This window comes from Eurypyga helias, unplaced genomic scaffold, assembly GCF_000690775.1.
Source record: "Eurypyga helias isolate BGI_N326 unplaced genomic scaffold, ASM69077v1 scaffold33204, whole genome shotgun sequence".
In the NCBI taxonomy this organism is placed as follows: Eukaryota; Metazoa; Chordata; class Aves; order Eurypygiformes; family Eurypygidae; genus Eurypyga; species Eurypyga helias.
The window spans coordinates 1-22661 of NW_010248816.1; the positions used below are offsets into that span (position 1 = coordinate 1).

Genomic DNA, 22661 nt, shown 5'->3' on the forward strand with positions numbered 1-22661 from the left:
ATTTTGCTGCTGCTGGTTCTAGGGGAAGAAGCGACACAACACCGTCACTTGCTCGCTCGGAACTACTTCACGATCTTTATGGAGTTGCCAACCCCAGTGCCACTGGGGCTGTGGAGGAGGCAGGGCCACCTGCTCGATGGGAGAACATGGCAAGGCTGCGTGTCGGGCGGCACACATCCTTGGTACACTCTTACACACTCTGGGGGTATCCCATTTGTGGTCGTTTAGATTTTTTTTAACAAAGCAAGCTAGACTAAAACTGGAAGGACAGCCTAGTGCCTCCTACCGCTAGCCAAGTGCTCAGAGAGGACGACTGAAGGAACCACCTATAAAGCAGTAATTGCCTAATGAACAGAATCAAAGCCCCCAAAATTTCACTAGCGCTCATGGTGAACCACAGTAAGTTATTCTATGTGCTTCAACAGCCTTGTTCACTCAGCATCAAACCCACTTGTCAAACTTTTACAAATGACATGTTACAGTAAGCTGAAGGAGGTTGGTAGCATTACTGCCAGAAAGGTGAGCAAATTGAGACCAGAGAAAAGATATAATTTCTTCCAGGGTGCGAGGAAATTCCGTGAAAGAACCAGAAATGAGTTTTGTTACTGTTTTGCTCTCCTGTGCTTTTAAGTACTTGTAAATAGTGGCATAGTGGGAATATGGTCCAGCACAGTGCGCTAGGTACAGGGTCAAAAAAATCTTACTGGAAGAGCAAAAAAGTGAAAACTGATCAGAGACAAATAGTTGGAGATAAAGGAGGAGGAAGCAGCTGAGGGAAGACTCTGGCAAGGGAAGGAGACAACTAGTAAAGGAAGAGAAGCCAGACAATTAAGATGACACTAGGACTTAGTGGGAAGAGACACAAAGAAAAGTGCCATGAAAGGGAGAAAAAATGTTAAAAAGGGTAACACAGAGCAAAACTTTTACACTTCTGGATTCAGAGGGCTACAGATGAGAAAGTACTAGGGAATGGGAGGGAAGGTGAGAAAAGAGCAGACTGCAACTGTGCCCTCCATGGTTAGGCAGTTACAAGGAAAGACCACCCATCTGTCTGCGTTCAAGCATCAGGGATGTGTCCTCCACCAGAGCACTAAAGCACAGGAGAGAATTGGAAAGAAAAGCAATTTTGCTCCGAATGTGAGATATGTTACCTGGTCGGCATGGAAAACACCTACAATTGTCATGGCTTGAATTAAAAAGCCTTAATACCTTCCCCCCCAACATGATGTATGGAACATTTCAGGGTAGTCTTTTTTTCCTAGAATATCTGCTTACGAAAGCTTTAGTATGAGAGCCTTTTATAAAAACCTCACTTTATGAGTTTCTCAGAAATCATGACAACCAGTTGTCACTGGAAAATTCCCGATGCCCCTATTCACCAAAAGGCATTTAGGTACCTCAGATAAATGACACAAAAGATCTGTAGGTATGCCACTCATCACAATGGTCTCCCAAGATACATTCAGATGAGATTCGCAGTGATGTATCCACTGAAGATCACAAAGAAAACCTTGCATCTTCAAGGACTTAAGAGGTGGCTTGCATTTCCATTTCACACTTAGCAAAACCAATAATGTATCCTCCTGCTTGTACTCCTCAGATCCCATCTCAATCAGATTCTGTTTCCCAGGAGACTCAAACTTCAATAATTTAAAAAGTTAAACAAGTTAGCTTGTAAAAAAAATTGTGAAGAAGCAACTTATCTTTTCATAATGGTTTGAGCTTCCCTTAAACAAACACATACCAATAACTAAGGTGGTATTTGTGCTCCAAAATGTGTGTTTTCATAGGGCTGTTTGGATGCAAGTGATGTGGTCGCTACTGTGAGACCTGAGAAACTCAATCTTGTAACGTGTAAATAAATATTGCAGGAACTCTCTCAATTAGGGACAACAGTTTGTCCTAGGCCCCATGTTTTGCGCTTTGGATATTAGCACAGAATTTACCTGCCTAGGCCGAGCTTGCGCTTCTCTGCAGATTCTACTGCTACTGCCTGGGCAGAGACCGAGATTTACTGTCAGACTCTGGCTGGGGTCTAGCTGCACCACCTCAGTGCACAAAACCAGCTTACGCCAGCAAAAATACTGTCCTTGGGTCAGTCTAGCTGACGGTGGTTCCTAAATGAATAAACTTGTAAAAGGTTTGCAGTTAGCAATGTGTTACCACGTGTCACTTATCAGGCAAAACTGCCAAAATAAAATTCCAGACCTGCCTAGAAAGAACCCAGCAGAAACTTGCCTAAGAGAATTTGAATGAGAAAAAGCATCTTTTCACTTTGTTTTACAAACAATCATTTTACTTTGCTGACTCATGATTCACCATTTGGAAGAATGGATGCTTATGTTAAAGGTTATTCAATTCAGATGCAAGTACCAAATAAACACACACAGAGAACTCCTCTGGGTTTCCAAAGGACTATACATGGTTTTGAAAAAAAATCTGAAACTAACAGTATTAAAAAAAAAAAATAGAAGTCCTTTCACTTGCAACAACATCATAAAGAAACAAAACATGGCACAGATCCAAATTTCAGAGTATCTTTTACCTTCTCATTTTCTACACAGTGGGAACACATTCAATGAGTAATGCGTGACTTACATTACCTAAACGGACCGAAAATAGTTTAATTTGGAGTGTGCATAAATACGTGACTGTCCCCAACAATCTCAAAGACCATTTATATAATGGCTGTTTTGAATATAAATATGCCATTGTTTTGCCCCCAGCACTCCCAGGAAAGAGACAGCCGTTCACTTTTAAATACACTGACTTAACAAAAGCCAGAATAATTTTAATTCATAAGGTTTGTTCTTGGTTTTGGAGATGTGAGAGTTGAAGCAAAGCTAGCAACTAAATTACAATCACACCAGTATCATGGCTTTCATTGCATTTTTGCTTAGGTGTCTGTTTCCTCTTTTTGAAAAAAACTATCAGGACACAAAAATCCTGGATGTTACCAGTTGTTTTCAGTACAGAAGAAACTATAATACCTGTTCTGTTCAATCCCAAGCACAAGTACGGGCTGGGAGGATAATGGATGGAGAGCAGCCCTGAAGAGGAGGACCTGGAGATACTGGTGGATGCATGCAGTCAAATGTTTCTCCAAAAGATTAACAGTTCTTCTCATGTGGCCCTCAGATCATTTCAGTTTTCTTCACATTTTGCTAGCTGCCCATTACTGCTGTTATACACTTTGAAGTGAAAATCACAAGCTGCTTCATACACTATAGCACCATTGTCCAGCCTTCAGAGCATGACGGGGCAGCCACGGCGGTCACGTAGCACAGCTGAGCTACACGCATAGAGCAGGTCAGACTATGCTGCAAACACACCAAAATTTACTGTGCACACAAACAAGTTCTTGCCCAGGTCTGTGGGGCTATGGGAAAAAGAGTATTCAGAGCAGATGGTCGCTACCAGAACGGTTCACGCTCCTTATTACTCCTTTGTCTGAGGGCCCTTAAAACATGATCAGGAAACTATGTGCAGATGGATGAAATGTTCTGATGTAGTGCCAGAAGCAGGCTGCCACTATTTATTTGAGACCCCGACAGCCATCTACTTTCAAATGGCTGGATGTATGCCAGTCATACAATGGCATTGCCATTCTTTTCATGGGACCACAATGTATTTTCACCATGCAATGCAGGAGGAGGTAGCAAGGTCCTCTTGGAAAGATGGCAGCTGAAAGCAGGCTGCTGCTGACAGAACAACCTATCCAGCTCATTCCCCACAGGTCAGGGCAAACTGTGCTGGTGATACTGCCTGAGACACCCCAAAGTCATCTGATACTTTTCATCTGTCTGGGAAGCAGTTTTAAGAGACCCTTGCCCAAAAAACACAGTTTTGCTTGATTCTTCACACTTCATTAGTTTTCATTTGGTAGCACCATGACTCTTTCTTATCATACACTTAAAAGGAAATAAAAAGGAGTTTATTATACCTTATCCCCTTTCTCTTCAGGTTCATCTTCATTGAGGAATTCTCTTTTAGGATACGGAATCTGACAGCCAGCAAATACACTGAAACACAGCAAACAGTAAACGCTCTACAAATTGTACATATGCCATACACTTGCTTAACACTACATTAAAAACAAGCGCACACAGCAGTATTTCATGAGTCCTGTTTCCATAAACATGTGGCAGAGCACCCAAGGTAGCAGTAGATGCCAGCAGCTGGGTGCTGCTCATAAGTGTCAGACCTCTCTGGTGTTGGCACAAGGCCATCATTTAGAAATCACAGCATGGTTTGAGCATGCCCGAATGCCAGAACGACCACTTGTTGATCCAGATGGCAAAATGAACAAACACCGTGTCAGAGGTTCCACAACACCTAGTTGGAACATGCATGGCTCACTGAACAAAGGGTCTGATCCAAGGCGTGTTAATGTCTTATGAGCCCGCCTCGGCTTACAGCAGGCTTAAATACATATTTGCCAATCGCAACCCCAGAGTTACTTTCAGTTAGCTTCTCAGGTCTTGTTTAGAGGAAAAAAGATAGCTTCTAAATTCAGCTGGCTAATAGGATTTGGAACATTCCTTAATGTTTATAGCAGAGACTTTATCATAATGTTCTCCTGTAATCCACAGGGAGCTATAGCTCTACACAGGATCGTATCAGATAAACACTATAAATAGAGAATTATTGGTAGATCTTGACCAGCATCAGTTTCTTAGATTTATTTGCCAGCATTCAGAATACAATCAATATGACATGATTTTTAAAGTGTGTAAGCAGTTCCTAAGCTAGCTGCTATGTAGTGTTTGCTTTATCCAAGCAGAAAGAGAAAGGAAAAAACCCACCCAGCTAGTCTCAGCTAGACTCCTTTTGCACTCCAGTGCCTGCTTTTAGTGTTGCCTGCTAACTGTGGAAGCAGGGAAAGCAAAGGTGGAAGTCCCACTGCATCCAGCTCCTACAGATCGTAACGCTATGAACTACCATGCTTGTGAAAACTGGGAAGAGAAACTAGAAGAGCAAATTCTGCCAGTAGAAACTGAATGTATCATTTCAGTTTTTCATGACAATAAAATATATAAAGATGTAAAATCTGTACTCCAGAGCCTTCTGAACAAGGGACATGTGGGATTTTAGGCAGTCACTGATCTCTCCACTTTTCTCTCCTCATACTGTTACCCTGTGCACGGGGGCACGGGAAGGGGCTGTAGGTCAGAGAACTGCCCGAGTCCCAAGGAGAGGCAGAGTGAAACGAGGCAATGCAGAACAGGGCTGTGTGCGGCTGTGTAGGGCAGAACAGAGCAGGGTACCACGATTTTCCAAATACTGCAATAACATTGTCACACGAGCTTTGGCAGTATGTTCAGAATTACAACACTGGTGTGCCACTGAGTTATTGTCTATGACCACTCAGTTCTGACACGAGTAGACACAGACACTCCAGTACTACACAGTTTCTACTGTGCATGCCTGACATATTCTTGTGGATATAGGCAGATATCTGAATTTTTCATCTGTCTTCTCACTTCAAGGATTAGCATTTAGCCGAAAGAAGACACCCCTGAAGAGAACAGAAGAGGGAATACATACTCTGATGTAGGCAGAGGATCCTCTTGGAAGTAGGGGTCCTGCAAAGCCTGCTCTGAGGTAATTCTCTTTGTAGGGTCCATAGTAAGAAGCTTCTGAAGCTGCAAAGCATAACATTAAAAATAGAAAAAAGCTTATCAAACTATCATTTTTCAAACTATGACTTACACGTCTTGGATCGTTGATTGTTAAATTATTTGTGGTTTCCCCAGACAAGCCTAAGTTAACATTGCTTGTTCAGGGAAGTTCCCAAGAACTCGAGTGCACATCCATCAAAGCACTATGGCTGTGAAGCACCTCTCACATAAGAAATACAGTGAAGTTTATCAGGCAATATTAATTGTTAAGGCTGAACCACTGTGCTAACGCGACACTAAATTCAGCTATGGCAGGTTCATAAAGCATCATTTCTAAATAATGGTGCTTTGGTGTAGCACACGTATAGCTTTTATAGTGTTCTGTACTGCTGACACAACAGAAAAAAAAACCATGTCAGAAGAGACTGAACATGACCAGGACTCTCCATATCACTTTAGGGACGGAAACAATAGATCTTCATTTCTTGCACTGGTGACATTCCAGAGTCGGAGCACTCTGCCACTCACGCAACTCCCAGTCCCACTCTAATTGGTATTGAAATGAGAAAGAGGAGGAGCAGACCCTTCCTAATAACCTTTCCTCCTCTGTAGGAGGAAAGGAATAATAAATTTATTAGCTAGAAAGCTGTTGACTGCAGCAGGCTATAAAAGAGGATTACAATATATTAGTAGTATAAAACAGGAATTACAGGGATAACGTACCATTTTAAAGTCACTTATCGCATTCTGATAAACTCACTTTGGGTGCTCAAATTACACCATACAGTATCCTGCTCTCACACAATACTCAATTCCAGTCAACAGTGAAAATAAAATTTCTTCTGCAAAGGGCATCTTAGCTCAAACTCTGCCTTCCAGGCCTCCAACAAAAACTCCCTGGATAGTCAGCAAAAGAATGCGATTTTGCAACAGGTATTCGGGGCTTTTTGTTCCAATAAATCAAAAATCTGATATACAATTCTGTATATATGGTACAGTAAACCGCCTCAGTAAAAGTACTCATCTTGATAAAGAAAGATGATTCCCTTTATTTACTTTCTCAATAACTGTAGTTAAGCCTAATTTGTAGATGAGCCCTTATAAAATTCTCTGTATTTTCGCCACTTCCTTTCCATCCCTCCTTGTTCCCATACGTTATGGGCCGTGGACCACAACAGACTGACAACACAATAAAAAGCCATTTCAGTGCTCTCTCCATTATCAGTTCATTTGCAACCAGCTCCTGAATTGTTTCCTGCTGCTTCTCTGGAAATACACCTCGGGGTGGTCCTGCACAGCACCCACCTGGAGAGTTTGCACGGCACACTTATTTATCGTGTTTCGTGTTGTCAGATAACCCTTAACCCTACGTTTCCAGCGTATCTTAGCAAATTCAACTTCTAATGCATTGTTGGCTCTCTACACAGTGACCTCACATGATAAAATACACAGAGACAGCAGTTTTGGCATTCAGCATCTCTTTCAAATCACCTCTCCCTCCATGCAAATTTTTTTGTCAGTTTTAGTGGCTTGTGACACCATTACAGGTGTTGCAAATTCCTCCTCCCCAGTTTCTCCACAGTGACCACAGGGACAAACACTCATGATCTGTATAAGACCACTCCTCCTCTTTGGTACCAGATGCCATCACTGACAGAGGAGTACAGGATCAGCCTCTGCCTCCTGGGCTCTCTCCCCAGAAGCGGCTGCTGCAGTACTACTCAAGAGAAAGCCCCTCCACCTTTCTGCCATACAGTACTGTCACCACAGGCTGCCTCCAAATATGTGTATTCTTTGTCATTCAAAGATAAGGCTAATGTACTGTGGACCTTTTAATGCTCATTCCCTTAGTAATCCCCCTCCACCTCGGAGGATATAATCCATTCCAGGTGATATCACTCCAAGTCAGATATCCTGCCTATCAGTGATACTGCTGTGAACCAACTTTCTTTGTCAAAGTCCGGTTTTCTGCAGCTTCTGTTGCTTCAAGGAAAGTGAATTAAAAATGTCTGGACACAACTGGCTTTCAGGGTAGCAGCTGCTAACACAACACAGAAGGCCTGTGAGACTGGACTTCATCATCACTCTCATACCTCTCAGCAGCTCTCGATTGCTTGCTGTCAGGCTCTACTGGCCTGACGACGGCTATAAATACCGTGTAATTTTTCCAGGACAGCAAGAACAGATGCCTCTTCCAGGATGTAAAACATTCTCCCCTTCATGTAGATACTATCACTCAGTGTCAGTGGCACAGTATCGTCCTCTTTGTCAAGAGTCAATTCCTATCCTGCACTGGTCTGCTTGATGCTGCATTTTCTCTACGCACCACACTTTCTGTGCTCATTAGCGCAAAGTCTTGGCCAATAAGGGTTACAACGTAGATGTCTTCAGAGGTCACCTTGCAAGATGGAGGATACCTCAAAAAAATAACTACCTTGGATATGAACAGGGAGTTTTAGGAGTCTGCTTCAGAATGCATGTACCTCCAAGCTCATGAGCAGACACATTTCTAAACTCTTGATTTGGGAAAACAATGCACACCTTTCCTTCAAGATCTGTTCTTTAAGATGATTCCAACCCGTGCCCAGTAAGTTGAGTTTAAGAAATTTTAATTACTTTTTTTCTTGAAGTCTCACATATGAGAGCGTTCCCCTTCCACCCGCTTGGAAACAACCTATTCTGTTTCCACAGCTATTTGTGTCATCATCCAGCAGCTACTAACAAGTTAGAGCAAATCTTTGCCAGGACTAGAGCTCAAGCTGCATTAACAGCCTCATTACAGAAACTGCCTGTTCACAGAACTAGCAAAGTCACTTGGAACTTCATTTCTAAATTTAGACAGCACTAAGTCATCACAGAGACATCCAGAAATGATGCTGTATTAGACAGAACAACCCTGTGTTCACCTACAATGAATGACTCATCTAGGTAACCAGCAAATACATGTTTAGGGATATTGCTTGGAATCACCCACAGAGCAGAGGTGGGCTATTACAGAGGGGAAAAAATAATTACTACAGGAGATAATTAAACTTCTCCTGTCCTCTTCCTTTTCTTCACAAAACTCTTCAGCTCTCTGAAACAACACAGAATCAAGGGATATATAATATTCACTACCTTGTTTGCACAGCAAACCTAAGGGTAAGGCTGGGTATACGAGTGCCTCACAGACCTTAATTAGATAAAACTTTCAGGTCTTCAATACCAGCAGTTTAAGCACACCCTCAGCATGAACGTGTATGAAGAAAATACATCTCAAAAATGGCCAGTTAGTGATAAATAGCTTTCTTCAATGTTCGTGTTTATTAGAATGAGATACAAGAACATACACAGATATGACCATCAGAAATTAATTTCATCCCCATCACAGTGATTTTCAAGTTGTACTTACCAAAAGAAAAACTTTGCTGTCAGGCTTGACTTTATGTTTTTCCATGTATTTTATGAGGCTACTATTGGCATATCTGAAAAATACAGTTAAGCAAAGACATTTCTGAAATAATACAGCATGAAGAATATGAAACCGTAGGAAGTGATCACAAAAACATTCACCAGCCCTTAATAAGTCAACAGTAAAAAGAACTGCTATCAGAAAACATGTCAGATATTTATCTAGCAGTTGCACATATAAAGTGTGCTTTCAACTCACAGGAGTACCATCAACTGTGTACAGATTATTTCCATGAACTTACAATTTTTATAGTGTATGGATAAGCTATCGACATGGACATACGACAGAGATACTCAACTTAAAGTTAATAATCTAGTTTTCCACAGCAACTCTGCCACAGAAAGCGCAGAGCAGTCCGTAACAGCACAACAGATATGCTATTGTTTCCAGTTGCAATTTGGCAGAGCAGTTAGTTTACCAACCTGTCTCCCTGACCCCAAGCTGCAGCAAACCATACAGTTCTTATAGCTCCCAAGCTCAAAAATGCCTCAAATATGTATGACCTGTGCCTTGCAGGTCTACAAATTCAGATAAGCTTCCTATCTGGTCTAAAGCCAGAGTAATGAATCCATGGCAGAGCTGGAAACAGAATCCAAAACTCTGAATACATGTCCTCTGCTTTAAAAGAGAGTCTTTTTGCTCCTTACACCCTATGATCTATCACCACCACTTGACTAATTTAGCCAAAGCACCAGGAAACATCAAAGTGCAAAATTCTCAGATCCCAGACAGGCTCTGTATCACCACCTGTTCAACACATTACCTTCCATAGACATCTCTGTCCACTACTTCACTGTCTCCACATATTTGCTGGGCAAAAGGACCAGGGAGGGGCTTCCCTATTCTTTCTCACACAAAATGAATGAGTTATCTTGAACAGCAAATACAAGTGATTTAAAGCAAGCTCATTTTGTCTGTGCCTGCTGCAGGTTAAATGGCACTTATAGCGATCCCTTCCAGAGAAATGAGGAGGCTGCTCAGTTGATGCTTTTAACAAGCAGCTGAGGGAGAAAACACCATTCAAGCAAAACAGCTAATGCAAACAGGACAGCTGTCACAGTCTTAGAACCCAAACAACCCAAAACCTCGTCCCCAAAATGTCAGAGAATAGGAGCCAATTTCTGCCTCTGCTACATTCTCTGAACTGTTGTGGTATCATCACTTACGTTGTTCTCCTAAAATCTTTCTGAAGAGTTGGATATTCTGGCATCTTCCTTATGTCTTCCCAGTCTTTATCTTTGGGTGAGGAGGAAAAAGGAGAAGCATTTACAACTCTGAAAGCATAGGTTAAGTAACACATAAGAAGAAATAACTACAGCAGTTGTTTGACTTTGTTTGTTGGCCAGTGTTATTGTTCCATAATTGCCAGCATTTCCAAATCCATCAAACTGACAGCTTCTTCATACCTATACAAACAACTAGTCATTTCCTCTAGAAAAATATTCACCTCAGTAGAATTCCGTCCAACGCTTTAATGAAAATAAATTACCTGCAGGGAATCCCATTACACTGAAAATGCGATCTAGCTGATCGTGATGAAAAGGATTACTTGTTTTGATGTCCTCCTGACGACAGTGAAATATAGGTTCCGAAGTCAATAGTTCAGCAAATATGCAGCCAATTGCCCATATATCTAAGAAAGAAGGAAGATAATTCTTGCAAGTTTACTGTGCTTCATCACCCTCTTTTTTATTTCTGCACCACTTCTCAACCATCAGTATAAACTCATTAAAAAAAAATGCCTCACAGTATAATTACATACAGTACTTTAAAAATAATGTATTAATATGATACATAAAAAAGGGTAAAATCGAGAGATAGCGGGTTTTTTCAATGAAAACTAGAGTCTCCAAATTCTGTTTCAAGTTTCACACTGGCAGTCCAGCACTTAGGGCATTCACAGTTATGGCAGAAACCTACACAATATTTGCTGACAACATAGCCTAAAGGGAATTCAACTGACCAAAACCAAACCATAAATCCCCCATAAAATGAGTTGAAATAAAAATTCTAACACGTATTTCAGAACAATTCCAAACAGATATTTGATAACCAAATAAATACTAAGAAGGAAAAGACTAATGACTCGTATGTTTAACCAAATAGTGCAAGCTATAAATGGAGAAAAAAGAACCTAATTTCAGTCAAGAGTAGAAAAGTGATTACTAAACTATATTCAAACAAACAAACAAATTTGACAACTAACTCCCACGGGAACAATACTGGAACTGTCTCATCTACATCTCATGAACACACACAAAACAACAGCATGATATACTGATGTTTTAATGAAAGAAAATAACAAACTGTATTTCATAAGTTTGTCATTAATACGCTTTTCAAAATTAAATCTGTTGTGGACAAGAACATCGATTTCATTTACAGGAGAAGAAATTTCTAGATAACATGCATTAATTCTAGTTACTACTATCACCACCCATCTTAGTGTTCTGTAGGAGCCAAATGCTTTATTATACATATTAAAATGATTGTGTGAATCTGTCAGTGGGAAGATGGCTACTAGCAGAAAAGAAATGGATTTGCTACACTGACAAACACGTGTCTGGGATATAACTCTGGAAAAAGATGTTGAGGGCAGATGAATAATGAGCACAGATTGTTGAATACAAAAGCGTGGAGACCACTAAGCTTAGCAGTTGATGTTGAACTAGACGACCCCAGGAAACCCTTTGGATTTTATCAAATTTAATAGCATAAACATTGAAAATAATTTACACTTCATTTACAGGTCTAAGGGATAAAAGAATTTCCTAACTGGAGATTGGTTTATTAGATTCAGATTAAAAAGAACACCAAAAGAAGCTTCTTGTTTGTTGCAACTAACCTGGGACTCAAACCCCCACCTGCCGTCAATGGTGCTGTTTGGCCCATGCTGCCTGTGAGACACAGGGTATCCTGAAGAAAGAAAACATCCCACTGCTCTCTTTACATCGTGAATGAAAAAAGAGCCATCACGCTCTCTTTGCTGAAAGAGGTCAGTTCCATTTCTATCACGTTACAGGCGTGGAGCTTGGGATGTCCCAATACATAAGCCTTTTTCTCTTCTTCCTTTACAGTGAAGTCTGATAACATGTCATTCAGACTTTACTGTTTCGACAGGGTACAACTTGCTCTGTGCATTACATCACTTTCTCAGGGTTTCATTTCCCTTTGATTTTCTTATTAGCCTTATCTGCATGAAAACAAGATCTTTAGCTCTTGAGATTTTATCTGCTCAAGCAGCTAATGCAGCATATTAATCACAATTCCTGCCTGGGTAATAGGCATAAATTACCTACTCCAGGAGGGAAATTACTTACTATTTGAAGAACAGCATCTTCATTTAACAGTATCCATTCATTTTCATACTACACAGCAAATCCTTATGGAGTCGGTTTATCTAGAGGCCAAAGGAGTTGCAGGCCTCTTCGTTTTCATGGCTTTCTGCAGGGCTCAGTGCCCATCACATAGTGACGTAGAGGTTGGGCCACTGCTCATTCTTTTTATTACTGCTCTATCCAGACTGATCTTTTCATTTTAAAGGGAAAAAACCCCCAAACCCAACCTAGTTCTTGTTGACAACAAAGCTGAAGTGGGAAACCTCCCTGATGTGGCACAGCAAACTCCAAAACTCTGTTCCTCCTTCATCAGCTCAACTGCGTGAGAGCAGAGCCACTGTAGCAACGCATTCCCACTTCCCGACTCCGTGATTAATACAGAGAGCACACTTAAAACCCTTTCAGAATTCAGAAAAACAGACATTGTACCAACTGGAAGTTATATCTGAACAAACACTGGTAACTGGCAAGCTGGTGTTGTATTTTCTATGGGATGGGATTACTGGACAAGTCAAGCATGGGAATACTTCATTCAGCTCTGATCAGTTATTATAGTCTGAAGTAGTTCATAGTTTCGGGGTTCAACCCCTTAGGGCTCTTGCCCCTAAAGACTGCCTCTCTTGACACCCTTCAGCTTCAAAGAACTAATATAAAATAACCCAAAATACTTAGTCAAGAAAACCTGAAGCTTTAATTTCCGTAAGTGAAGACTGAACAGCTGGAAAGGCATGCAGCTCGAGCAGGTCAGGGTCTTCCCGTCATGAATCTAACTCTTCTGTAACCTGATCTTGAACACATCCTTGGCACATATTGAAACCATTCTCACAGTTAATGATTTTCGGCCAAAAAAATCTAGCGGGAAAAAAAAAAAGCTAGTTGTCCCCCCCACCCCTTTTTTAATAATTCATAATTTACAGTAATTATTTACCACATGTGGCATTTTTCTAGCAGGAAAGAATGACTAGTTCTGGCAAATTCAAAAGCTTTATCAATACAAGCAGTCCTAATAGGGATTTCTCTCCTACATTGTTCATATTAGTCAACCAAATACAAACTTCAGCTCTAACTACACAAAAACGTGTCAATAACGAGCAATTTCTCTACACAGTGCCATTTCGTATCTTTTCAGTTGGTGGTCCCCCCAAAAGATTAATGATTATTACATCTATTCTACACCCAAAAGCTTTATCAATACAAGCAGTCCTAATAGGGATTTCTCTCCTACATTGTTCATATTAGTCAACCAAATACAAACTTCAGCTCTAACTACACAAAAACGTGTCAATAACGAGCAATTTCTCTACACAGTGCCATTTCGTATCTTTTCAGTTGGTGGTCCCCCCAAAAGATTAATGATTATTACATCTATTCTACACCTATTCCAAGTAAGAAGTACTACCCCTTAGAAGTGGGCATTTAGTGCAGCAAAGCTTAAAACATATAAGCAGTATTTTTCAGCTACAGTGCATTATTTATCCAGTGCACATCTGCCTCTAGCACAAGAGAAACTTCTTATAATGGTGGATAACTATTTCATTATAAATAAAATTTCTGTTTAGAAGCAACCACTAAAAATAAGAGGCAAACTACAGACAGTATTTATTTTCACTTGTTATGTACCAGAATCACTGAAAACAGGGCCATATATGTCCTAAAGGACTGCACTGTTGGACCTATGTTTTCCCATCTGATGTCCCAGGAGGATCCTAATAAATATACCAGAATGGTTGTATTACTTTATAGGATGGTTCTGTTTCCTACACTTTCCTGTAATATCATTAAGTTTCAGGAACAATCTGTGCTAAATCTGTTTTGTTTTGAGGTTTGTGTCTTGGGGTTTTTTGTTTTATTTTGGGGTTTGGGGTGTTTTTTTGCCTTTTTTCTTTTTTTTTTGGTGGGTGTTTTTTGGTGTGTTTTTTTTTTTCCCCCCTTTGCTCTCCAAGACCTCCAGACTCCCCACTTTCCCCAAGTTTACAATGAACCTGAAAGCAAGCCAGTTTTGCTCCCTGGCTCTGGAAAGAGAGGTGGGAGTGAAGGCCTTTGTAGCATACTCCTTTCCCTAGATTGCTCACCAAACAGCTTGCTCCAGTCCCATTCAAACCCATTCACCAGGGAAATATCCTTCCACTGTAACAGTATTTCTCAAGTACTACATAATCATTTTATAAAAGGAAAACCAGCCTTTTCAAGATGGTCACTTGTGGCTGGTAAACAAACTTTCCATATATATATGCCTGAGTGCACAGATAATTAGAATACGTTCATGTCCCAGTTTTAAAACCTGTGACTCTAACAGCTTTATAGGTCAGCTACTAAAGCTGAGAAAATCCTGCACGTCCCACTCTACTTCAGCGCTGTAGCCAAGGAACAAGTACAAAAGGATGCTGACAAAGCTGTTTTAATGATAGGGCTGATTAGGCAGACAAATGCTCATGTATTCTTTCCTTTCTATGGCACAATAATCTCATTGCTGTGTTTGTCCCAAGATTTTGGAAACATTCTTTAAGAACATTATGACAATTTAAGACAATAAGACAATTTATTGAGCAATAGCCTTGATTTTCAAAATGAAACATCTTTTCCCATGCATATGAACTACAATGTTTCACTGAAGACAGGACTGAGTCCCAGATGAAATACTTCTCTTGGATCTGGTTAAGAAGCATAAAGAAATACATAAACAAGCTTAGCCTCACATAATTCTTTAAAAATAAATTAAGATAAGAATGGGAAAACATCTGTTTAGTTGCAGTCAGCCTGTGGAATTCATCATTAGTGAGTCTGGTCTAGCAGCTTCAACTGACCTGCTTTGTTTTGGTTTGAACATAAAATGTAGACTCTAGGACAGGTCTGAATGCTGGTAGAGGATGCAATCCGTGGATGGATACCAGAATACAGCCTCTCTATGTCCACCAAGGTCCAATGCAACAACTAGGGCAACCAAAAGCTAGTTAGCATGGCCTTAGCCCAAACAAGGCAACCCAGGTCACCTATAAAGAGCTACAATGATTATGTAAGGTTCACCAAATCTTTCAAATCATAGAACCTTAGAGTCATGAGGTTGGAAAAGGCCTTTAAGATCATCAAGTCCAACCATTAATGTAACACTCCTAATAACCACCACTAAACCATGTCCCTAAGTGCCACATCTAGACTTTCAAATACCTCCAGGGATGGTGACTCAACCACCTTCCTGGGCAGCCCGTTCCAACGCCTGACAACCCTTTTGGTGAAGGAATGTCTCCTAATGTCAACCTGAACCTCTGTTGGTTCAAATCAAGGCAAGGACCACAAATACACTGGTGTACTCACAACCTAAATGGAGGCTGCGCAAGCAAACACAGGTTCATATAAATAGCAATTGGTCTAATGAAAAGGTATAACTTCTTTGTAAGAAAATCTTGCCTCGCTTATACTAAGCATGGGAGCGGATTCTAAACTTCTCTGGTATCTTTACACACAGTGACCTAGGAGCATAGAGATACTACAGAAAAAGAGTTTATTAATTTTTACACTGGATTTAAACACTTAGAAATTAGATTTAAAATAATAATACACCTTTAAAGGGGAACTTCTCCTTTCTTTGGTCTCATAAGGTGATGAGAACACACCTGTTGCTATCACACACGGGCACAAGGGAAAAGTGTCTTCCCTTTCGTACATTAAGGTCTCAGTTTTTATATGCTTCATTGAAACTTTAGTCAGCAAAAGAGAAGGTCAAGGAAGAAGCGGTTACTAGCCTTTTAAATTTGACACTTCCCATGAAGAAGTGAGAATGAGGTCAAACATTTACATGTGACAGGCTTTTCAAGGAGATGCAAAAAATGGTGTCAGTGGGCTAAGGGTCAGAAATTTGCTATCACTCATTGGTAAGTTAGGCAGTGTTTACTGATCTTTAACAAACAGCATCTCAGCAGAACTTGACTGAAGAACAGAACTTTATACTGTAAAGCCACAAAGATGAATCTTCTGCAAACAGAAAAAATACCTCTCAGTAATCTGAAGGATGCTCACAGACAGCCAAACAAGCATCTAAGAGCAATGTTTTATTTCAAGATCACATAATCTCCTCTGATGTAGTCAAGATAATTCAAAACTTTTAAAGGCAAAACCTTACTAATTCAAATAAGTAATGAAATCTATTATCCTCACACTTTTTAACCTATATGCCTGCATCCTAGCCTTTTAAACTAAGCTGCCCTTTTCTCATGCTTGTGCTAAGAATTTAATTCATTTCAGTGACTACACCTTAAAAATTTTGAAGCAACTTGACTGAAATTCTGAGTTCACCATAATGAACTGTAATTTTCTATAGGGTTTTATTGGGCCAGGATTTCTTCATTCTCTCTAAATAGAGTTATTTTAGGTTGTCAAAATATTTATTTTCCCACTTAAATTTCTGTTCCTCATCATATCAGCACTAAATTAAGATCCCGGAACACATGATTTCAGATTTCTCCTGTGTATTAGGCACTATCTAGCTTGCAACATTACACGTAAATTACTGCGGTAAGCAAGACAACACAGGTACAATAGATTTCATACAGGGAGTGGCAGTAGGACCGGAGGCCCTAAGTAGTCCTCTCATGCAGCAAAAATATTGCAAACAAAGAAACCCTGTTAAAGAACTTAAATCTTTCATTTACAGAACTTCACATCCAAAAACTTGGAAATTCCAGGTTTATGGTTCTATATGCAACTTCACATTTTCCTTGTGCAGCCTATGTACTGAAGAAGACAGGAATCCTTCAAGGCAGGGAAAATGCAGCCTATGTACTGAAGGAGACGGGAATCCTCAAGGCAGGGAAAATGCAGTCTTATGAACAGCTGTACCACAGAGCACAAGAATTAAACTTTTACCAACATTATACCACTTTTGTAAGGATTTTCAGCGCCCGTCCTCACAAATACTCCCACTTCCCCCACCTCACCCCCAAATCCTATATACCACATTTTCATCAGCAATTCAGCTCTTCAATTTGTCTTCAAGACTACTGTTGGATGAACTACAGATTAGTTCCATTAGCTAGCAGTACAGCAGGCTGGCATCTTTGAGAGACAGAATAGAGTGATGGTTGCATTTATGCACAATACAGTGATGGTTCCATCCTCCTCCTTCTCTCAGTTCTTCTTCCAGAAACTGGAGTGGGCTCCAGCCTCAGGTGATGTCGCTTCAGGGCAGCGAATTAGGTCACTGGGACAAGCACTGAGTTCTGGCAAAGAAAGTGTGTTACAACCTCATTTTCTCCCTAATCCTAAGCCTTTGGATGCGTCAGAGATGGCAGAGGGCTACTATTTTTAATACCAACTACTGTATCTCCAAGATGTAGTAGAGAACGTACTGCGACTTTTGTTCCAGCAACAGCAGTGCTTATACCTCAGAGGGTCCAAGAGGTACTCTGGCTGGCTGCCAAAGCTTCTCAGGGAAACAAAAGCAAAAAGAAAAATGTTCTTTCAGTGACAACTCATCAAAAGCAGGAGGAATGTAATGGGTGACACAAAAGGCAGCCTTCTAGCCTCAGGGCTACTTCCCCCTACCAAATATCAAACAACTGCAGCAGCTAGGTATGAAAGCTGCTCATTGCAAAGGTCACAAATCTCTAACACTGCAAAGTATTAGGCAGGTCTAATACAGAAATTGTTACCATTTCCTCCTGTAGCAACCAAAGAATTAAGAACAGGCAAGATAGGCTGCTGTTTGGTAAAACAATATTTACAAAGCTTTTCAGGGAACATACACAGCTTTGCATTTTCACTTGTTCATATAAAAAAAAAAATGACCGTATCATCTGATCCTAGGACTGGAAAGCCAGGAACTCCTGATGACTAATTGTGGTGCTTTATCATTAATCTCTCCCCTCTGCCTCCATTTTTTCCTCCATCTTATTCCATCACTGCAGGTCAGTGTCCAATATCATACAATCTGTATTGTACAAATAGCACAGCATATTAGAGAACTGTTGCCATTTTCTGTGCCCTTCTGACTGTGGCAAATGAGAAGTGAGTAGTAGAGAAAATACCCTTTTTTTTTTCCTAATTAAATGCAGAATATTTTAACCAAACAGCTTTTCTGTACACAATGGGCCTCTTTGGAGGTTAACTCCATGCTAAATTAAGAGGGACAACGAATTTATAATCTATTGTGTGCTCTCACTTGGCTTGTGTCATTAACTACTGCAGCTTTTTACTAGGTCCGACATGTCAACACCTTCAGAGCTAACATAAGGTGAGCAAAAGGCCTGCTATCTGGTAGATTAAGTTATAACAAGGAACATGTGTGAAGAATACTTTCCTGGCCTGTTCCAATTCACATGTCATGACAGTCTTTCCTGGAAGTTATTAAAGCTTTTGATGTCTACCTTATTTCAGTCCACAGAGAGGAATGCACACGAAGAATTCTTGCATCTTCGTGCACAGAGGCTTATTTGTGCTTATAAACAGAGTGCTTTAAAATATCTTAACATTTCTGTTACTAAGGGCTTCAGCTTTACAACTATTTCTAATAAGGCACTGAAAATAACACACATATGATTATAAGAAAACCTGTTGGATAGGCAACAAAATAAACTGCTGTGAAATGTAATTCTGCTGTCAGTCACAGGTATTGCCAAGAAATCTACTTGTGAAGCAATCCCACCTTGTCCTGAGAACAAGCCATTCTACTGAATCAGTGCTGTAGTGTTGAAAGCCTCAGTTGATATTGCTGTAATAATTGTGCCTGAAGATCGAAGGATGGATTGATGGATTAGCTAAAAAAGTTCCTCTGTACCAGAAGTATGCACCTTGGTATGATAGCATGTACTTGGTTTTCAACCAAAACCAACTTTTGTGAGTTAACATTTTAGATATGGTAATAAATAGAGCACACTTAGAGCCTTAATTGTTGTACTTTAGTCCATTGTTTTGTAAAGGAAGCCTTAAAAAATAAAGTCAAATCACACATCGAAGATGCAAGTTCAATTCTGCACCAAACCATACACCTACTCATATATATAAGGAATGATGTATTTGCAGTATATCACAATGAACCACAATATATCCCAACTGACATGTACAGAATGGAATTGAGTATGAAGAAAAAGTGAGCAAAATCCACCTCCTAACCTTCTCCAAATGCTGAGTGTTGCTTTCTCATGTCATCATTTGTATTCCATTTCCACATTAGGATCCATTACTTGCTCTAGGCTATGAGACACTGCAAGAAGAACTCCTGCCTTATTTCCCTAAATCTTTTTATTTTAACTGAGCTCACAGCACAGGTTGCTCAGGGAGGTTAGAGAATGAATCCTGTTGCTGCAAAGCTCATCTCCTGGTGAAAGGCAAAGCCAGTGAGATACCAGGAAAGGAAAAGCTTGCTCATCATAGAATCATCGTAGCCTGGTTTGGGTTGGAAGGGCCCTGAAAGACCATCTAGTTCCAACCTCCCTGCCATGGTCAGGGACACCTTCCACTAGACCAGGTTGCTCAAAGTCTCATCCAGCCTGGCCTTGAACACTTCCAGGGATAGGGCACCCACAGCTTCTCTGGGCAACCTGTTCCAGTGCCTTACCACCCTCTCCAGGAAGAACTTCTTCCTGATACCTAATCTAAACCTCCCCACTTTCAATTTAAACCCGTTACCCCCAGAGAAGCTGTGGATGCCGCATCCCTGGAAGTGTCCGGTTATTAACAGTTGGGAAGAACACAAAATTGATACTCTGAGGGAAAAAAATAATTAGAAGGAAAAAGACATAGCATTAAGGCTATTACCAGCAGGGAGGATTTTTTGGTCCACATAAGACTGACAGTTTTTGATGTACATGGGGCTAAGCATAGATGGATTTTTGAAGGTACCTCTTGTTCAAAGTGGGTTTTAATTACAAAGCTATTACTCTAGAGGATATTCCACTGTCTGAGTATTTTTATGTTATTTATATTTTTCTTGTTCTAAAATAGTCCATGTACAGTTAAGTCATAGTGAACATCATGCAATAGAAAATCTGCCAAAATATTGACTAAAAAGGAAAAAGCACCTGGTTCTTCCCTTCGTACGTTTTGCAAGAAGAGAGAATCACAAACATATGAAAAAGTATTGGGTGACTACAAGTGGAAGTTTCCAGGTAATTTACAAAGCAATCTAAAGCAGGACAAATAGCAGATTCTAGCTTGACTGAAGATTCAATGGTTTTGTTTTCTTTTTTTCATGTCCGGTGTGCATATATTTCTCAACCTCATTGCAGATGCTAAGTGACATCCCATGTTCCCAGACAAAATCTGTTCACTAAATAAACAAAAATAATTCATAACACTTGTAACTGAAGCTCCCTATTATCATTAACTGAATTTATCTTCAGGACAATACCATTAAGTAGCATCCTCGCTGTATAGGTAATGAAACAACACAGAATGGATTAAATGACATGCAGCAAACTACATACAACGCTTGGGACTGAGTCTAAGTCTCCCGAGACGCAGCTTACTATTCTAAGACTGTTCCAGCTTTACTGCGTGTGCCCCACATTAGAGTACCTGTCATTAGTTTTACAACAGCAGAGACAGGTCTGACCCACTGCGCTGGTCTTGTTTTCCTATTAAGCTAGTATACACTCCAAGACATCTCTCAGACTCTTCAAAGTTGACAATGGCCACAAGCTTTACTAGTTCATTTCCAGGCATCAACGTGTTTGAGAAGCAAGAGCAATAGAGCAGTTAGAACAAGGCAAGAACTAGTATGCTCTGTCTCAAAACAGTTAATGTTTTAAAAGTGAATAACAGCCCTGTGGACGATATTACTTCAGTTGCTGTCAGCATCTCCAGTTTTCCAAAATACTAATTAACGTAGATTTAAAATGTTCTATTTGAGACCTAATAATCCATTATAAATTTTACATTTCTTAGGCGACTGCAGTGATATGACTGACTCAAGTGAGGCACTGGAACAGGTTGCCCAGAGAAGCTGTGGATGCCGCATCCCTGGAAGTGTCCAAGGCCAGGCTGGATGAGGCTTTGGGGAACCTGGTCTAGTGGAGGGTGTCCCTGCCCAGGGCAGGGGGGTTGGAACTAGATGGTCTTTAAGGTCACTTCCAACCCAAACCATTCCATGATTCCATGAAATGCTGTTTCTTTAAAAAAAAAAATAAAAAGCTTGCCTAGTATTTGGGAGCTCACTGTCAAGCAGGAGGAAAACCAGCAGGAAATCATCCAACACCTGCAATAACTAGATAAGACAGCAACAATTAATCTTTGGTATTAAAATATTTTGCCTCTCAGAAAAAGCATACGAACAACTGTGATAATCAAAATGAAGAAAGTTTACCATATGCCAAAATAAGTTTACCACAAAATATCATCTGAATCCAATTACTTCCCATGTCATATAACATTGCCCAGGGCATGAACAAGGCTCCATTCCTGGTGTAGCCAGAGTTTTACTTTCCAGAGTGAATAAAGGAATATTTTCCAAACTTCTCTGCCCTTCTTTTCTAGTTTTTACACAACTCCTTCCCCTCAAATCAAGATCTCTAACAAACAGGAATGCAGCAAACAACAGCTGACTGACTACAGATTTGCTTTTCTTAACTACGTCTCGTGGATATTTAAAGGCAGTCCCCATACTCCTGTCACTCCACAGATCACAGGCGGGGAACCTCCCCTGGACATTTTTCCTTAGGATGTGCCAATCTTCTGGTTGGCCTCATTTGTAACGAGTAGTTCACCAGATTTTCCAGATAGGTCTTTCTTCGTTTTCCTCCTTTCCCCGAACCCTCCCAGAAAAAGAGACCAGAGGAGCTTTAGGCATCGGTCCAAGATTTCCAGAGGCCCCACAGCCTGGCCAGCATGCCAACAATCTGTGCGCGCACAGTAAGGACATCTGATGCACTCGGAACGTGTGGGACTCGCTGCACAGGCAATATGGAACACATATGCACATATTTCCATCCTAAATCCTACATAATACACCCCAGAAACTTCTCCCTCTTTTTCCTGCAAAAAGTCCAACAGAGTTGTTGAAACTCTGACAGATTCTGGCGTTCATTATAAATTCATCCTCTTTGATACACCTAATATTTTCCCGTGATATTTGCTTTCAAAGACATTCTGATATCTGCTTCTACCTTTCACACGTTTCCAGCTTCCATAACCATATGTTAGTCTGGAAATAGGATGAGGTGACAGTGCAGTGCCCAAGCTTTAAATTACAGTTTCTCTGTATCTAAACCTCGTTCGGGTTGATAAATGCAGTTGCCACATGGCCATTTCTGACATTCCTGC

General features: G+C 40.5%; 1 protein-coding gene across 1 annotated transcript in view; it reads right to left on the minus strand.

Moving 5' to 3' along the window:
• Positions 1-7: 7 nt before the first annotated feature.
• Positions 8-22661, minus strand: part of LOC104509300 (cyclin-dependent kinase 19) — a gene marked incomplete at both ends in the record, with an annotated part of 30144 nt that continues 7490 nt past the window's right edge. Inside the window, 6 exons of the mRNA XM_010151189.1 lie at positions 8-18; positions 3944-4022; positions 5548-5645; positions 9013-9085; positions 10239-10308; positions 10562-10705. Coding sequence (XP_010149491.1) covers positions 8-18; positions 3944-4022; positions 5548-5645; positions 9013-9085; positions 10239-10308; positions 10562-10705 — 475 coding nt within the window. The remainder of the gene's footprint in view (positions 19-3943; positions 4023-5547; positions 5646-9012; positions 9086-10238; positions 10309-10561; positions 10706-22661) is intronic.